The 16,812-nt window shown below is 39.9% G+C and overlaps 1 protein-coding gene across 5 annotated transcripts in view; it reads right to left on the bottom strand.

The window, feature by feature from the left end:
* The window catches only part of ABCA1 (ATP binding cassette subfamily A member 1), a 314,953-nt gene that overhangs the window by 41,514 nt on the left and 256,627 nt on the right, over nucleotides 1-16,812 (bottom strand). For all 5 annotated transcript variants that reach the window (XM_069962030.1, XM_069962027.1, XM_069962025.1 and 2 more), the window contains 4 exons: nucleotides 16,096-16,237; nucleotides 15,032-15,144; nucleotides 2,329-2,450; nucleotides 1,639-1,830 (listed from right to left, as the gene is read on the bottom strand). In XM_069962030.1, coding sequence (XP_069818131.1) covers nucleotides 1,639-1,830; nucleotides 2,329-2,450; nucleotides 15,032-15,144; nucleotides 16,096-16,217 — 549 coding nt within the window. In that variant the 5' untranslated portion in view covers nucleotides 16,218-16,237. The remainder of the gene's footprint in view (nucleotides 1-1,638; nucleotides 1,831-2,328; nucleotides 2,451-15,031; nucleotides 15,145-16,095; nucleotides 16,238-16,812) is intronic.

The raw sequence follows: 16,812 nt of genomic DNA, 5'->3' as shown, positions 1-16,812 counted from the left end.
CAGGGTTTTTTATCCTACACTTACTTGGCTTGATTACCATGTAGATAAGGCTGCATAAACAATCACAGGATGGTTCATGAGGCCCTTTGTTGCCATTATTTAAAAAGTGATCAGCTAATGTACGAGCATTTTCTTGTTGGCCGTGTGATTGTTGAACCTATTACACAAGGCAGTACTAGTGTGATCAGCTGATAAGGCCCTTACAGTATCTTACTGTAGTCAGCAAGTCAGCAAAGAGGGCATGGATCTCTGCTACTGACACATGTCATTGGATTATGTTATATGGGTGCAAGGTTTTTTTTATACTTCTTGTCTGTTGCTCAGTGTCTGTACATTTGTATTACTCATTTCCAACTTACTGCAGGGTGTAAGAAAATTTGTGTCATACTATATAATCCAGTGTAACAGAAATGTACTTATAAATGTAAGCTGCTCAATAGAGCTGCAATGCTTTACATTTGTAGCCTATGCATCACTCCAACTATGGTTAAAAGGACATTTAAAATGCATTACAAATATGCACTGGAAGAAATACTGTTCAAAATGTGTCAGTTCTGTAAAGGTTAGACCCTCGTAAAGAAATTTTACCAGGCTAATTCCCAGAAATGCTTAATATTTCCTAAAGACCTCAGTATATCTCACTGGGACAATTTCCAGAGCAGGCATGTGGAAACAAAAGCTAGCCGCTAAGCTTCCAACCATTGAAATATGATGAAAATAATATAGTTAGTAGGTCAATGTGCTGCTGTCTGGTAATCCAATGGAAAGAGGCCACGTCACCAGGCACAGCTACGCTATGCAGCTGTCACTGGGGAGAAAACACAGTCACATGCTTCACAGTGGACGCCAGAATTGTATGAACAGGCAGAATTCACATGTTAATATATTCTCATCTGTTTTGTCCATGTCCCTTGAATGCTGTGCATTGTTCCGGTTTAACCTGAACAAGAAAGGCAGTAGTAACATAATAAACATAATGCTACAAGATCTGCCATCACAGGATGAGCTGCTGGGATCATTCCATGCACCTGGTGCCTGCATATCTGGGCCTGTCACTCCAGCTTATCTTACACTCGGATACCACATGTCCAGTGAAGGACATGAGCTCTGCATTTTTCTTATCAGGCTGCTAAGCATTGCTAAACTACATGACCTTAGAAACATGTTCACTTCTTTTCAGTGTCTCTCCACGCCACACAGTAACCTCTGACAGTCTAGAAAATATTGCTGGGAAGGGCTATTTATGGTATTAGTCACATTACCTTGCCTTTATCATGGTAATTCTACACATATTCACTTCAGAAACAATTATGCAATACGTGTTATGTACTATGTTGACATTAAAGGGGATGGCTGTCATATTGAACCAAATGGATGGCATAGAGGCATGGTCCAGTGCATGGAAACAATAGCTTTGATGGACTCAGGTTAACTACATATTACATGCTCACTTTTGAGAACCCACTGAAACAGAAAACAGCTGGGAGTTTCAGCTACATGCGGCACTACTAGATAGCCAAGAAAGTGGATAGGTTTGCCGAGTGCTATGATTTACTGCATACCATGCCATATTCTGCAATACATGATTGTGAAGAACTGTCAGGTTGAACATTCTTATATTGAGTTTAGTTAGCTTACAGTGATCGGCTTTAGAAGGTCAATGTTTGAACGGAACTGGTGCTCTAAAAGATTTAGCTTGTCTTCAGGAAGCGCACATATCACCGACTGACTGAGTTTTGCAACGTCTTCATTGTGAATGGTCACATATTCCTCCAATCTAGAGGTATTGCACAGATCTTTCAAGCGTATTTGAAATCCAGATATCAGGACCTGCAGTGACAAATACATGCATTAACAAGAACAGCGATTGATCAACAAAATATACTCCTATGATACTCTATATAGGCTTTATACGAGTACATGCTCTAATATCATGCATACATTCTCTAGCTTCAATAAGGTTTGCTACATGCTATTATGCCAGCTGGAGCAAAGATCCTAACTACAAGCAGTCACTCACAACTCATAGTGAGAAATTGATAGTCTGCAGCATGGTTCTGAGTTCTGGCAAAACTCTGCAAAGGTAGACCTGACAGTCAAATACTGCAAATACATATGAAATATCACATTCCCATCTCACAGCATAGCTAAACAGCATAGCATGGTTAAACTTGTTGACAGACTTGGACTAGACTAGGAGCCTAGTGTCTGCTCACCAAGACCTTGAATAAATTATTGTGTCTCTGCAATGGTCTCCATGAACCCTAGGCACCAAATACTAGATTGTAAGATGTACTGCTTACTATAATATGACTGACAGATTATTACCTGCTCCACTTTCAGGTCAGCATTCAGTATTTCCTCCACCACTATGGGAGGCATGCTTATATTCTGCTGTAGGAAGGTGGTGAATTTCTCATTATCCATCAAGCAGTCCCTAAGTTTCATACCTGTTAATACAAATGATGTTATGATATAAAACCCAATGTTACAACAGTATGGTAATAATTCTAGTGGAACTTATTCTAATGTAAAAGCTACTATTCCACAGACAGATAGTTAGTGCAAGAACTTGGTGAATTATTGGAGTAGGTTAAAGAGATAGTTCCACCTACAGTATATGAAATAAATGCCCCATAACAGTGCAACCCCTGCGACCCTCACCTGGGAAAATAGTGTACCACTATCTCTGTCAAAAGTCAATGAAATCAATGGAGAGGCGGCTGTGCTTGCGCTCTCCACTGACTTCTATGGGAGTTACAGAAAAAAGCAGGAGCATTCTCATTGTTTTATTTCTTAGATACAAACATTATCTTTCCTTCTATTAGTGCAGACGCCTTATGTAATGTATAGGTACATAAAAGGTCCTAATATTATATTTCTACACAATATTTCTACCATGTAGAGCAGGATAACCTCACTATTCAAACTGATAATGGAAAAAATTATGTCTTAAATAGTTTTAATACAAATAATAAGCTACATGCAACATAAGACATTAAAAGGAATGTTTAACATATTTTTAAAGAATTTAGGTGTCAATCCCCCCCAATTTTCCATTTTACTAACTATGTTTAAAAAAAAAACGCTGAAATCTTGTAGTAAGTAAAAGCCACAATAGGTAATGTTCACAGCTCAGCCTCCCCCCTTCCTTTGGAATGACCTCTTCAAAGGTTATGGAGTATTCCCAGTAACTGTTACCATTCATGTCTACAGGACAGCTTCTTTCTATTGTTTACAGGCTTACCATAAAGCAGCTCTTCAAATATTCCTACAACTCAGGCAAGATGGCTGCCCCCATAATAATAACATACAAAATACATTAAAAAAAAATAAAGTAAAAAATGACATAGCAAAAAAAAGGCTTTTCAATGACTTCATTAAAAAAGTGTTTTTGAAAACAGGTGAATAAATACTATCTCTTCACTGGAAAGAGAAGATAATACCTAGGTCAAGGTACATAGTTAATCTTGTCAATCAGATCATTATGTAGCCTATCTAGTATGTAAGATTGTGAATTTGTTGATAACGCGAGCAGATATATACTGGTCTTCCCTTCCCAGCCGTATGCGCTAGTTATGCCACTGATGTCATCTTGTACCTTAGAGGACAAACTTTGAGCCACCTCATGCACTGCAGCCTACACGTGACTGCAGCCTCTGTATGTGTGGATCAAAGTTTCAGAAAAGCACAGACATTGACAGTTTAGCCATCTAAAGCATACATACGTTCTGACACTGTTAGATAGCTATATGTAGGAATACTGGTGTATGTGAAGTTTCCATGCCAATGCTGTCCTTGATAGAAAATCAAGGGGGCATGTTGTCACAAGAACTACTCAGTAAATCAGCTCAGGTTTTGGGCCTGTATATTCATGCTATCAAATGTCAGTATGGAATTAAAAGGGTTTTCCAGGTTTCATTTATTGATGACCTATCAATAGATCAGTTCAGGTCCTTCTGAAGTAAATGAGAGCTGCAGTAAACCAGCATGACCACCACACAATGTACAGAGCCTCCTGCTTTCTGCTCTGTTCCTGGCACCCCAATCATCGAATATTAAGAAAACTAAAATATTCACACTGTCATTTTTTTTTAAAAGCTCTGCTGCAGTAACATGGCTCCAGCACTGCAACAATGAACAGAGCCGAGGCTTCTGGTCATTTATTGTGTATATGTGCTGGAGCCACAGCCCAACAGCTTATTGGAAAAGGTGCTTGATGCTGGCACCCCACCAGTCAGACACAATGACTTCAATGGGAGTGGGCAGTAATACATGCCATTTTGGATAGGAAAAATCACTACATATTACACACCAAAGCAGTGTTTTTAACTCCAGTGTAAACATACCCTGAAAGGGGTTATCCATTGCTCCAGTGTCCCCTGATGTCTCTAATGGCGACTACAGACAGCATGGGGCACCACCGACTGCATAGGAACACAGAGTTATGGTAACTAATATAGCAGCAACATGTTAAACCTTTTGGAATGCTGGATAACCCCTTTAAGCCATAACCTACTAGGTAATACAGATGTCACAAAATGAGCGTTCATTGTTGCCCAATGTTGTAGAGAAGAGTACCCTTTCTTATGAACACTATAATAAAGATTCCTAGAAGCAACATACTTGCCATTGAGATGACAATATTCTAAAGCTATATGACATGCCTGTCAGACTGGAAGCAAAGGCATTTTTTAATGCTATGTCTCTGACTAGATCTATCAAGCTTCAGTGTCAACAAGCCTGTGTGCCATTTTCATGAATAGCAGTTGACACGAATGACCTGGTTTTACCCTGTATGCAGATAAGCAAGTTACCACAGAGATTATATGCTAAAAACAAGGAGTTTACAAGGATTTGCTAACAAGATTAGCAATTTGACTTGCTTAGTGTGGCAAGTATGAGGCATGTAACACCCAAGTATCATTGCTCAATTGTTTAGGAAAACAAAAAAAAACTAAAATTATATATATATTTCTGAACCACTGTTGGGCTATGTTCCCACAATGTAGAAATGGGGACAAATAACAGCCGTTATTACTGATCATCATCATTAATAACAGCTGTTATTTTGCAACAACGGCCATTATTTGCCCTTATTTTTACATTGTGGAACATAAGCTCAGGCTGCTACTAAGAAACATATTTGCAATCCTTATGAATATTTACTTTTAATAGGATTGATCTAGGACATGTGCACATTGTAATGTGTACACAGTGATGATTTCTTATCCATACAACACCCCAGTCTAACACCTAACACAAACCCTTTAACTGGCAATATTCTAAAGTGACCTTCGTATGGACACTCCATTGTCAGTGAGAATAATCTGCAGGGAGTCTCTTATGGCAGATTTCTCCTACGGCTTTACCTGTTATTTTTAGCTTTGACAATGTAAGGACATTGACAATATACTTGAACAAGCCTGAGGGCCAATAACACTGCCACTGCTGCTTACAATATACCAGTTCATTTCCCTCTATACTGGAAGAAGAAAACAGCTATTTTTACACAGTACTCCGTATGTCCATCCCTCCCTTTGGCACTAGAGAAATGTCTTACATAATCCCCTTGTTGTAGAAGCACACAGGCAGGGTCTCATAGTGAAAGAGAACATATGCGCCCATCAGGGTGAACAGTTATAACATGAGTGGCAGGGAAAGTAAATGAATACACAGCTTCTGGCTTATAGCCAGTTTGGCCATGTACCAGGGCTGCCACACACATCTATAAAACACAGGAATATTATTTTCTTGCTGGGTGAGATCATGGGTTACTAGCAGTTACTGCTCACTCAGCATATAAATCATATCAATGCTAAATGGGAACTATTACACAGGGGGGGCAAAAAAGGGGATTGTGAGAAGATATATGTAATGAAAGATGAAACAAAGGATGACAAGAAATGCATTTATTTCCTAGGGTGGTGCAGTTCAAGGACTGCGGCTGTGGGAGAAGAGTGATGGCATTGCTGACAGACATTCTAACGCTGGAATCACAAAGCAGTTTTTTGGAAAAAATTCCACTAGAGTTTGAGCCAATACCAGAAGTGGATTCAGCAAGAAGAAGTATTAGTCCTTCCATTCTATTTCTCATTCCTTTTGAATCCACTTCTGGCTTTGGCTCAAAAACTGCAGTGGCACTTTTAAAAATTACGTTAGCTTCCCTTTGACATACTGTGAAGCTACGCTGGCCCAGAACGTTTGATGAATGCGTCATATTTTATTAAGGGGTATTAAAACCAAAGCATGGCATATAGGAACAGTACTCCAAATGTCCTACACGTTTTGGGTTATATACTCTAGCACAGCATGCAATGACTAAGGGTGCATAACACCTAACGTACAAGACATTTGAAGTACTGTTCCTGTATGCCATGTTTGGATTTTGTGTTTACAGTGTAGTTATTTTCTTTATCTTTAAATTTATTATTTTAGTTAACCTTACATTTCTGCAGTACTTCTTATTAAGCTTGTGGGGACATTTCAATGAATGCAATAAGTGAGAAGTCGCAAACTTTGTTCTTAAACTATTACTTGACTCGTAAGTTTTTAGGCCTAGGAGGCAAGGGAACCCAAGGGATTTTTATATCCTAGGAGCCTCCTGCATAGTTCTATTTATAAAACCTAACCACCACTAGAGCAAGCACTGGAGGTTACTGCACACTAGGATTGAGTTCAGTGTATGAAATTATGAAGTAAACTCCTACACTACCCCCACCGGCAGCCAAAACAAAGAGAATGTATATGGGGCTAGGGAATTCTCAGGCTTTTGGAAACAATTTCATTTTCCAAGTAATACCCTCAATTTTAAAATTTGCAACAAAAAGAAAATCTTCTACATTTTTTGAGATAGGAGCCAAAAGATATTGATGCAATTTCTTTCAACTTCTAGCCCTGTAATGTAATTACCCGTCAATATAAGAAATCCAAAACAAGAGGCTATCTTTACCTATTCATTGAGTAATGGATGGGATGCATGTAGATAATTATGATATACAAAGAAAATATTTACTGTGATAGTGATAATGTTTTTCCAATAGATAAATGTGTCTGTGGAATGGATTCAGTGTTGGACGCCACCTGTCATACAATGTTGCAGGGAGCTGTACTACAGACCTTGTACTCTTTTCTATGTAACAGAAAACCAGTCCATGTTTGCTGTGCTAGTCAGATTCTTCTTTAACTCATCAGAAAGGTCATCACAGGAGACTAGGTGGTGCAGACTAAATAACTGACCTGTCATATATACACCCTACTGCAAACATGGTGTTAAAGGAGAAGTCCCACAAAAATAAACAAATGACAGACAGGCAGTGGGGTGCGGGAACATCCCCATGCCACCCTAGCGCTGATCTTACCAATCTCTGAAAGCCGTTAGATGTAATTTTCTTGGTACGACACAGCCCAGCTACTGCAACGTCATGGCCCTGCTGATTGATTGTCTGCTCAGACAGTCAGTGACTCCAGCGATGTCATGCCCCAGTCACCGATTGGCTGAGCGGGCGATCCATCAATCGGGTATGTGATGCAGCAGCAAAAGCTGCAAGAGGCCAGCAGTAAGGCAGCGCTGTGGGGACACAGGGATGGATAAGTATACTTTCTTTATTATTTTCCCGCTTCCCTTTTCTGTCTGTGATTTTTTATTTTTGTAAGAATTCTACTTTACCTTAAATGCTGCTTTTGACCCACAACTAAAATACATCCAATAAGAACGACAGGCAACTTCTTGGCTACACCCAAGATCAATCTATTTCCTTTTACTACGAGGGCATTGATATTTCCACTGTTCTCTAAAAGAGATTGGAAAGATTACACAACAAAACAAAAATAAGCTATGTTGACTTTCTCAGTATAGAAGACATACAAGCTAAATAGACTTTGATAATAGCTAGGTTTTAGTTTTTTAAATGCCTCTAATAGTGCTCCATCATCTAGACTCATATATATATATATATATATATATATATATATATATATATATATACACACACCAGCAACAGTGATAGCGAGTCACAAAGATGCAGCCAAACTAATGTACTCATATTGAGTTTCCATCAACCTAGAATTTGTTTTTCAGTGACAATGTTGTATGGTATATATTGAGCAAATATCGGACAATCTACACAACATCATGTGTTCTTGGTGTTGGCTGGTACGTCATATTCAAATGTCAGACTTTTCTAATGTCTATGGGCAGTCGTTAAGGTAAGAGATGAGTGTTTAAAATGTATTCCTATGCAACACCTATAGCATATACAGTACTGTGCAAAGCTTTAAAGGCAGGTGTGGGAAAACACTGCAAAGTTAGAATGCTTTTAAAAAGGATGTTTAGGAGTTTAGGTTTATCAATTACCAAAAAGCAAGATAAATGAACAAAGGAGAAATCTTTCAAGATTTCAAGCGCTGTTTAGTCTTTTTTGAGAACGCACAAAGAAACAGGAAACTTTGAGAACCATAGATGCAGTAGTCCACCAAAGAAACAGTGCAGCAGATGAAATATATGAAAGAAGATATCCGGCAATGCCATTGTTATGGATGCACATAAAGAGTGCTGTCATATTGACTGTCTGTTCCAAATTACAAGTTTATAGTGCGCACTGAGAATCAAACACCCTGACACAGTGATGGTTAAGGTGGACCTCCTTTATTCAAAGATGGCAGCCAGTTTATATACCCTGGGGGCATGTATACTTCTACTAAGTCTCGTGTCAGTACTTCATTGGCTGAGGTACAAGAGGAGTTAGTTGAGTAGCACTAGTGTTTACTTATGTAAGCTGTAAGGAATGTAAATTTCTCTACTTGTTTAGAAGGTTAGCACCATATTGTAATGGCTGCACTAAATATACAAAATATCACATCCCTAACACCATCAGCTCAGAACCGAGAGAAACTAGGGGGAAGAACTGAGGCCAAAGGGCCATATGTTTGACATAAAATGGCCAGGTGACTTATGTATGAAAACATAGGAACTGGAGAGCAGAATAATGGCAGCAGGTGTTCTGGACTAATGAATCAGAATTTTAAATATGGCCGCCGGTCAGTGCAGTAACAGCTGTTGGTACATTATTCTGGTTTGGGGTAACTAATTGCCCTTTGGGTCTGTTTTTAATTCAAAAGTCTATTGAATTTAATAGTACAAACAGGGAAAAGTCGGTGAAAAAAGAAAAAATTGTGTAAACAACTAAAGAAATAACGTTCACTGTTTGTTATAGACATCTGAAAATAACTGACATGATCATTATTTTGAAGACCATGCAGACAACATCCGTCATTTTATACACTGTGTACATTGGACGTCCGTCATTTCATTGACTTCGATACATTGCATTGAAGTTAATTAAATCGAGTGAGAAACGGATGTCATTTTAAATAGAAAAGGCAGACGCTTTTTCTCTTTTTTTTTGACGTTGTGTGAACATAGCCTAAAGAAGAACAAGGAGTCCTGGAAGTAATGATATGGCCCCAATACAGCCCTGATCTCAACATCAGTGACAGTGCCTACATCCATGGAAGATATGTGACTAGTCCCCCAAGATGTCTAGAACAAGTTCCCTGCCAAGTTTTCTTTATAAATTGTGCAGAAGTATACCTAGAAGAACTGACCCTGTTTGGAAGGCAAAGGGCGATCACACCAAATATGTGATTTAGATTTCTCATCTGTTCATTTACTTTGCATTTTGTGAATTGATATAAAAAACGCTTAACAGTTCTATTTATAAAACCCTTATTACTGTCCAGCAATTTCTCCATACCGGCCTAAAATGTTTGCACAGTCCTTTTTATCACAAATATAACCCTCATTACCCTTTGGTAACATATAGTATGGGCTGAAACAACTCCCAGTTAATTCATTTGTAAAAAATAATAGTCTTTTTTTTTTAAAGGAGATTTAACTGGACCACAGGTAGACCAGGGATAAGGAAACAAGGTAACATGAGAATTATAGACTTGCAGCTGTGAATATACCTTAAGGTCTTAAATCCACAAATTCACACATTTACTAGAAAGCTACATTTCATTACTTTGACGCTATAACCAAGAAATCCAGGCTTTGAAGCTGGGAGGCAAACCAGCCTCAGTACCACCTTTGGCTTCAAGGGAGATCTCAAATGTTAAAAAGAAAGTAGAGATAAACCACATATTCACCCAAAATCAAACTGTGTGGTCTCACAAACCACTGCTCACTTTCATGGAATCTTTATCATCCTTTTTGCCTCACTACCATGGATAGCTTCAAGATAGAATAGAATATAGCAGTGTACTGTGAAAATGAATGACCTCAGACAACTATTTGTTCCAGAAAAACCCAAGTTATATGTGTGAAAGGAGAATGTTGAGCAATACTATTCAACTCAGCCCCAAGCCTGACCATGAAAAAAACATTAGGTAAACATCCAAAAATGTGAAGCCGAAATGTAGAATGGAGGAAAGAGGAACATGCTGATCGTGTTCAGTCCTAACTAAATAAGTCACAGGTCTCATTTCTGCTGTGTCTGTCATTTGTCTTATCTTGTCTTTGTCATCAGTTCCACATCTGACACTATGTACAGGAAAAGAATACTTTTTATCTGATTGGAATTATCTATCCATTGAGGATTCTTGAACCCTGTAAAAGTTTCTTGTAAGGTTGGCAATCGAGACCTCATTTATGGAGTTAACAAAACCTCCACTGGATTTCTATGAAATATACTGTAGATATTGTGTCCCTTCACCACAGCAGTTCAGCTAGTTTAGGTACTTGGAGAACTGGATCGCTTCATAAGTGTTGGATCTGCAGTATATAAAAAGTATACACTTTGTAACCACACAGGTTATAGGCAACCAAATAGCTTGCTTAAATGTGTATTTTAAGATACTAAAATGTCAATCATTTAGGCTAGGTTCACACTGTACTCAAAAATAAAAAGGTCTTTCTATTGAGTGTCAAACAACAACTGTTGTTGCATTGAAAATTACCTTAAAAGCAATACATTAGAATCAATAGAGCCATGCCACAGAGGGGAGAGGGTTCCATCTGGATGGGTGGCTGGGCTGCCCACAGTGCTCCAAGGTGGGCTGCTGCTCAGGAAAAGACTGACGCAGAGTGCAGGAACGGGCAGCGTCCAAAAAAAAAAAAAAAAAAAAAAAGGACTGCGCTACCAGCATCCCCGCGCTAGCACCAATCAACTAAGGTGGGAAAAAAAGCAGCGATGTACCGGATGGTACATTTGCTTTGAAATTAGGTCTTTCATATGGAGGAAGTACATCATTTATTAACTAGGTTGCCAATGTAGTCTTGTTAAGACCATGGTGTTTTTTGTGGCTGGTCTCTGACCTGGCGTTTTTGTAAAGGCCCTCATAACACCCTAAGGCTATGTTAAAAACACAGAAGCGACACACATCTTTCCATTATAATTTTGTATTGTCAGTATCACTCCTGATTTTGGTTGAAAAAAATACTGACCAAAAGACTGATGTAAATACTATGTATGAACATGGCCTAAAAGTGTATTTATAAGTTTTCTAAACCAAAATTCTACTTTAATCTGATGTAGCAATTACACAACAGTTACCTCTGGTCTAAAGAAAATACATTTCCTAATACCATACCCAAAGCAGAAGAGAAACTGATCTCATGCTGCTGAATCATCATGTGATAGATGAATTTAGAGTAAGCAAGCTGATTCTAAGAAAATATTAGGAAAGTTGCTGTGTATTTTTTCCTCACTCGTGTATAGTATATCTCACTAGTTATAACACGGCTATCTGAATGGGTAGCTGTATATAGTATGTTCACTATTCTCACTATGGACACTTACAATTAATTTATTATAACTGTATTATATTCATTTTAATATGTTATTTCTCTTGTATAACATGTAAGCTTATCAACTAATTTTATACAATATTCTGCAACTTATCCCCAAACCTAAATGGACTTGTAGGGGTTCTTATTTTAAAACGATATACAAATGCAATTGTTAGGCAATAGCCCTTTGCCCTGTACTGATTGTACATTGCACTATATGCACATTTCAGTAAACTGTTTATCAATGACTGATAAAAGGAAGACATTCCGCTAGGCTGACCTTAAAGGGAACCATTCACCCCGTGGCCCCCGGCAGAAACTGACATACAGTGACATAAAGGTCAATATACTTACCACATCGCTCCCGGTCCCGTCGTTAACACGGAGAAATCGACGATTCTTCTTCTCGCGCCCATTATGGTAATGAGCGCCGCCGGGTCCGAAATCCAGCCTTCTCCCCGCCTCCGACACTTGATTGACGCCAGGTCCTCTTCCTCCTCGTCTTCTTTCTTCTCGCCGGATCCCGCGCAGGCGCCGTGACAGTCGTTTTCGGCTCATGCGCAGTTCACAATTGAAGCCGCTCCGCAGCTTCACTGTTTACTGCGCGTGCGCCGATTGGCTCGAACACGTATCCTGTTTACCGCGCAGGCGCAGAAGAGGTGACGAGACCATCGCAGCGGCGCCTGCGCGGGAATTCGGCAGAAGACTGAAGACGTCAATCAAGTTCCAGGAGGCGTGGATGGGCGGCGACGAGAAGAGGACCTCATGAATAAGTTGGACTCGTCCGTCGTTTCCTATGGACGTTGGACTCATCTCAGCTCATTACCATAATGGGCGGGAGAAGAAGAATCGGCGATTTCTCCGTGTCAACAACGGGATCCGGGACGGGACCGGGAGCGATGTGGTAAGTATATTGACCTTTATGTCACTGTATGTCAGTTTCTGCCGGGGGCCACGGGGTGAATGGTTCCCTTTAAGCCACAAACTACTACTCAGCAGTGTTGGTAGAAACCAATGAGATGAAGGTTCTACTACTAACAGATACATGTAGGATACACAGCTAGTAAAGTATTTAATAGTTTCTTCTTTCCTTATATGAAACAACAAAAACATTACATTTTTTAAAGTAGCCATTTACCTAAAGTGGTATGCACATCTGATTCAGTTTTTTTTGTTCTACTTTAAAAAAGAAATGTCAATGTTAATACAGCTGCTCCCTTTACTGGTGAGAGTGCCCTGACAAAACTGATGGCAAGGAGCAGTAACTATTTCATTGACAGCCAAAACAAGGTGGCACCATTGTATGTATGCCTAGGGAATGGATCAACAACCACATAACGAAAGTTAATCTAACCAGACTATTCACTTGGGGTAAAGATAGCTGAAAATGGTTTTACAAGACTTTACATTAATGTTGACTGACCAAACAATTGCGGCAGGACTGGCTGATCATCTAATGTGTAAAGTGGTGTCTCAACTTTTAACCGGTGGTAGATGTCTCAGGAAAAAAGGATCAGGCTGTTGGATTTCCACATGCTCCATCCTTTTGTTTCCAGGTTATAGAAGCCACTATCTGAGGTGTCTGGCAGCAGCTTGATCCCATCGCTGGAGGGGTCAGGTCGGCCTCCTGAAGATGACGTCGTTTGACCCAAGATGGCGGCCAGGGTCAACAGTATTCTGGTGAGTATACTGCACCACACTTCCGGGGGTGGGGGGACACGGGAAAGGGGGCCATTGACTTACATAACACACATTACAAAGTTGTATTACTCTGTAATGTGGGTTATTTAGTGAATAATTTTTAAACGCCGCACTACCCCTTTAATGTCTTTCCTAAAAAAACAGTTATGTATACGTGGGAAATGGGCTACTGATCTATGGGTTTATTTTCCTATATTAATGTTCTCACTATAGGAATGTGCCATCATTTAAGAGCAAAAGGTGACCATCTTTTTATAATGATGGCCATGATTAAAGGACAACTCCCGCGGGACCCCAAAAAAAAAAAAAACACAGACACACACAGACACCATACTCACCATCTCTCCGGTGACGATCGCCACTCGATTCGCCCGCCGTCCGCCTCTCCGTCGCCGCCTTCCGCCATCCAGCGATGTCTCCAACTTCCGGGTCCAGGGGATGGAAAAGGCTGCCAGTGCGCTTGCGCACCGGCAGCCTTTTCATTGGCTGGAGCGCATCACATGGCTTCCAGCAAGCTCAGCCAATCAGGGCTGAGCAAGCTGGAAGCCATGTGATGCGCTCCAGCCAATGAAAAGGCTGCTGGTGCGCATGTGCACCAGCAGCCTTTTCATCCCCATTCACTTTGCATGAAGACGCCGAGGAGGAAGAAGACCCGGACCGCCCCTCGGCTCTGACGTCGTCGTCACCAGATGCCGCCCCGGAGAAGAGGACCGTGACGATCGTAATAGGTAATGTATACATTCCTTAACTTCCGGGGTGGGGGGTCGGGGGTCCGAAAGTGGGGGAAGGGGGCCAGGCCGGGTATTTAACCACATTACAAAGTTATATAACTTTGTAATGTGTGTTAAATGAGCAAAAAAAAATTTTTGTGGGAGTTGTCCTTTAATGAATGTTTGTGGCCATCATTATCAATAGATGGCTGTCATTTTGCTCTAAAATCCCATTGTGGGAACATAACCTAAAAGTCGAGGATCAACACCGTAGTATTACAGATTGAACTTGATGGATCCGCACTTGAATATACAGTAATGCATTTCTTTTTAGAATTACCATTTTTTTTTAGCTATGTACTCAGCCCATTACTTTTAGTAATCTTTTTAGGTTTTCAGGATCCCCATCTACTCATCCTTCTACTAACAATTGTTTTACCATCACTGCAGATCATAGAATAGATATGTCTCAGCAACTCATTCACATGTTTAGTAGTTTTTCAGGGAGTATATTATGTCTGTAATCCACAAAATAAAAATAAAAAAGAGAAGAATTGTCCGTAGTACATCCGCAATCTTTGCAAAAATAGGGAAGATGATGAGGTGATCTGCATTGTTGATTCCATATACTTCTATTGGCCAACTAGGACATGTGCAGAACAGATTGTGGATCCAGAAATTGTGTATAGCCAAATAGAAATAAATCAGGCATAAATTTGTCCATAACTGCAGATCCGAAATTATGGACAAATTTACAGAACACGTGAATAAGTACACAAGGAATCTTTTGCATATCTCATAAGAGTCATACATTTAAATGATAACTTACCTGTACCCCGAAATCTATGCAGACTTGCCAGAAACTTATGCAAATCCTTCCCACTTGTGTCTTTTTGACTGTATAGCAACAACTTCCTTGCATCAGAAAACAACCGGGAAACTCTAAAATTATGCAAAAAGCAATACTTAGAAATATATACCTCATAATTTTGTATTGCACTATGATACATCTTAAAGGGGTACTCCAGCGGGGGGGGCACTTTTTTGCTGGGACCGGGGAGGAGGTAGCCGGGGGAAAAGATGTCCACTCACCTCCCCGGTTCCAGTGGCGGGTCCCGCATCACGGCACTCCGGTGCCCGGTTTCCGGGGAGGTGAGTGGACGTCTTTTCCCTCAGCCACCTCCTCCCCGGTCCCAGCAAAAAAGTGCCCCCCCCCCCGCTGGAGTACCCCTTTAACTGTTTAACTTTGTTGCCTAAATGTACTTTCAGCAGGACTGGCATCCTTTGTAGGAGTGGCAGGGAGCAGAGCAGCATTGAAAAACAGTTGAGCTTTATGAGCGGTGCACTGATCAAACAAAGCGCTTTGCTTCGTTTAGAAGAGCGATTCGCTCATCTCTACAAAGCACAGTATACACCCTTCAAATTTTAGTTTTGGAAGATATATGGTGGATGTGTCAAGGAAATTAATTAAAAGGGTTGTCTGGTGTATACATTTTTTTTTTTAAAGCCTCAGGCAGTAAAAAAATAAACAGCTTCTACTCTCCTGCCCTGATCCCCTGCTGCTTACTGCTTCCCTCTTCAACATGCTAGAAATGCTGCTCAGCCAATTATTGGCCAGAGCAGTGATTCTCCTCAGCCTGTTATTGGTTGAGCAGGTATTTCCTACAGCAGCAAGGAATTCTTGAGCATCAGTGGTGTGGGATAAGGGAAGGTGGTATAAATTTTTATGCACCAAATAATCCCTTCAAAACAATAGGTGAATACTTGCCCTTTCTTAATGTCACATAAACTTACAATAAAGCAATACAATATAAGTACAAACCGGCTCAATTTAGGACATAAGGTAGCAAGGTAACAATAATATAATGAAATACAGCAAGTACATTCACTTACATTGACCTATTGAAATTTCCAACAACTCCTGGTGACTCTCCTGGTGTTGGGTATCGAAAACATGGGTTATTAGCATTGCAAATAATTCCTTGTACCCATGGCAATGTTCCCGCAGATGGCATAGCTTTGTTTGGAAAATGGCCTGTTGAAGAACAAAACAATTAAAAAAAAACATCAACTTTGTACACAAAGATTCTAGTTAGGAAAATAATTGAATAACCCCTCCAGAGAGCAGGTGTACAGGAGAAACGGCAAGCTACAGCACTCAATGGTAACACAGCTAGAAGGGCCAACATCTCACTACAATGACGTCTGCTGTTAGGGTGTCACAAGATGAAAATGTCTGCACATAAGAAAGAGTTCTAAAAAGGTTGTGCATTAGCTAATATTACAAGACAGTAAATCAAACTTCCAAAATGAAATTATCCTACTTAATTCTCTCGATGCTATGCATGTCAACTTCTAAGAAGTAAGTAAAATGATATTTATTTTGCAGATTGCTGAAAACTAACTATGCACAGTGAGATAAATTCTATGGGAGATGCAACTATGGCACTAAGCAAGCATTTTCCAAGAACACGTCTTCATTGCTATGAATAAACGGTACGAAATGTCAGTGATCACATAATAATCCATTGGATACTATATGCATACTTTGTTATTGTTATCAATTTAAGCCCCCACGCACCCAAATGTTTTAGAGCTCCATACAAAACC

The sequence above is a fragment of the Dendropsophus ebraccatus genome, chromosome 3, assembly GCF_027789765.1.
Source record: "Dendropsophus ebraccatus isolate aDenEbr1 chromosome 3, aDenEbr1.pat, whole genome shotgun sequence".
Lineage (NCBI taxonomy): Eukaryota > Metazoa > Chordata > Amphibia > Anura > Hylidae > Dendropsophus > Dendropsophus ebraccatus.
Note: the sequence above shows the minus strand (reverse complement) of the source record. Positions and strands in the feature narration are given on the sequence as shown.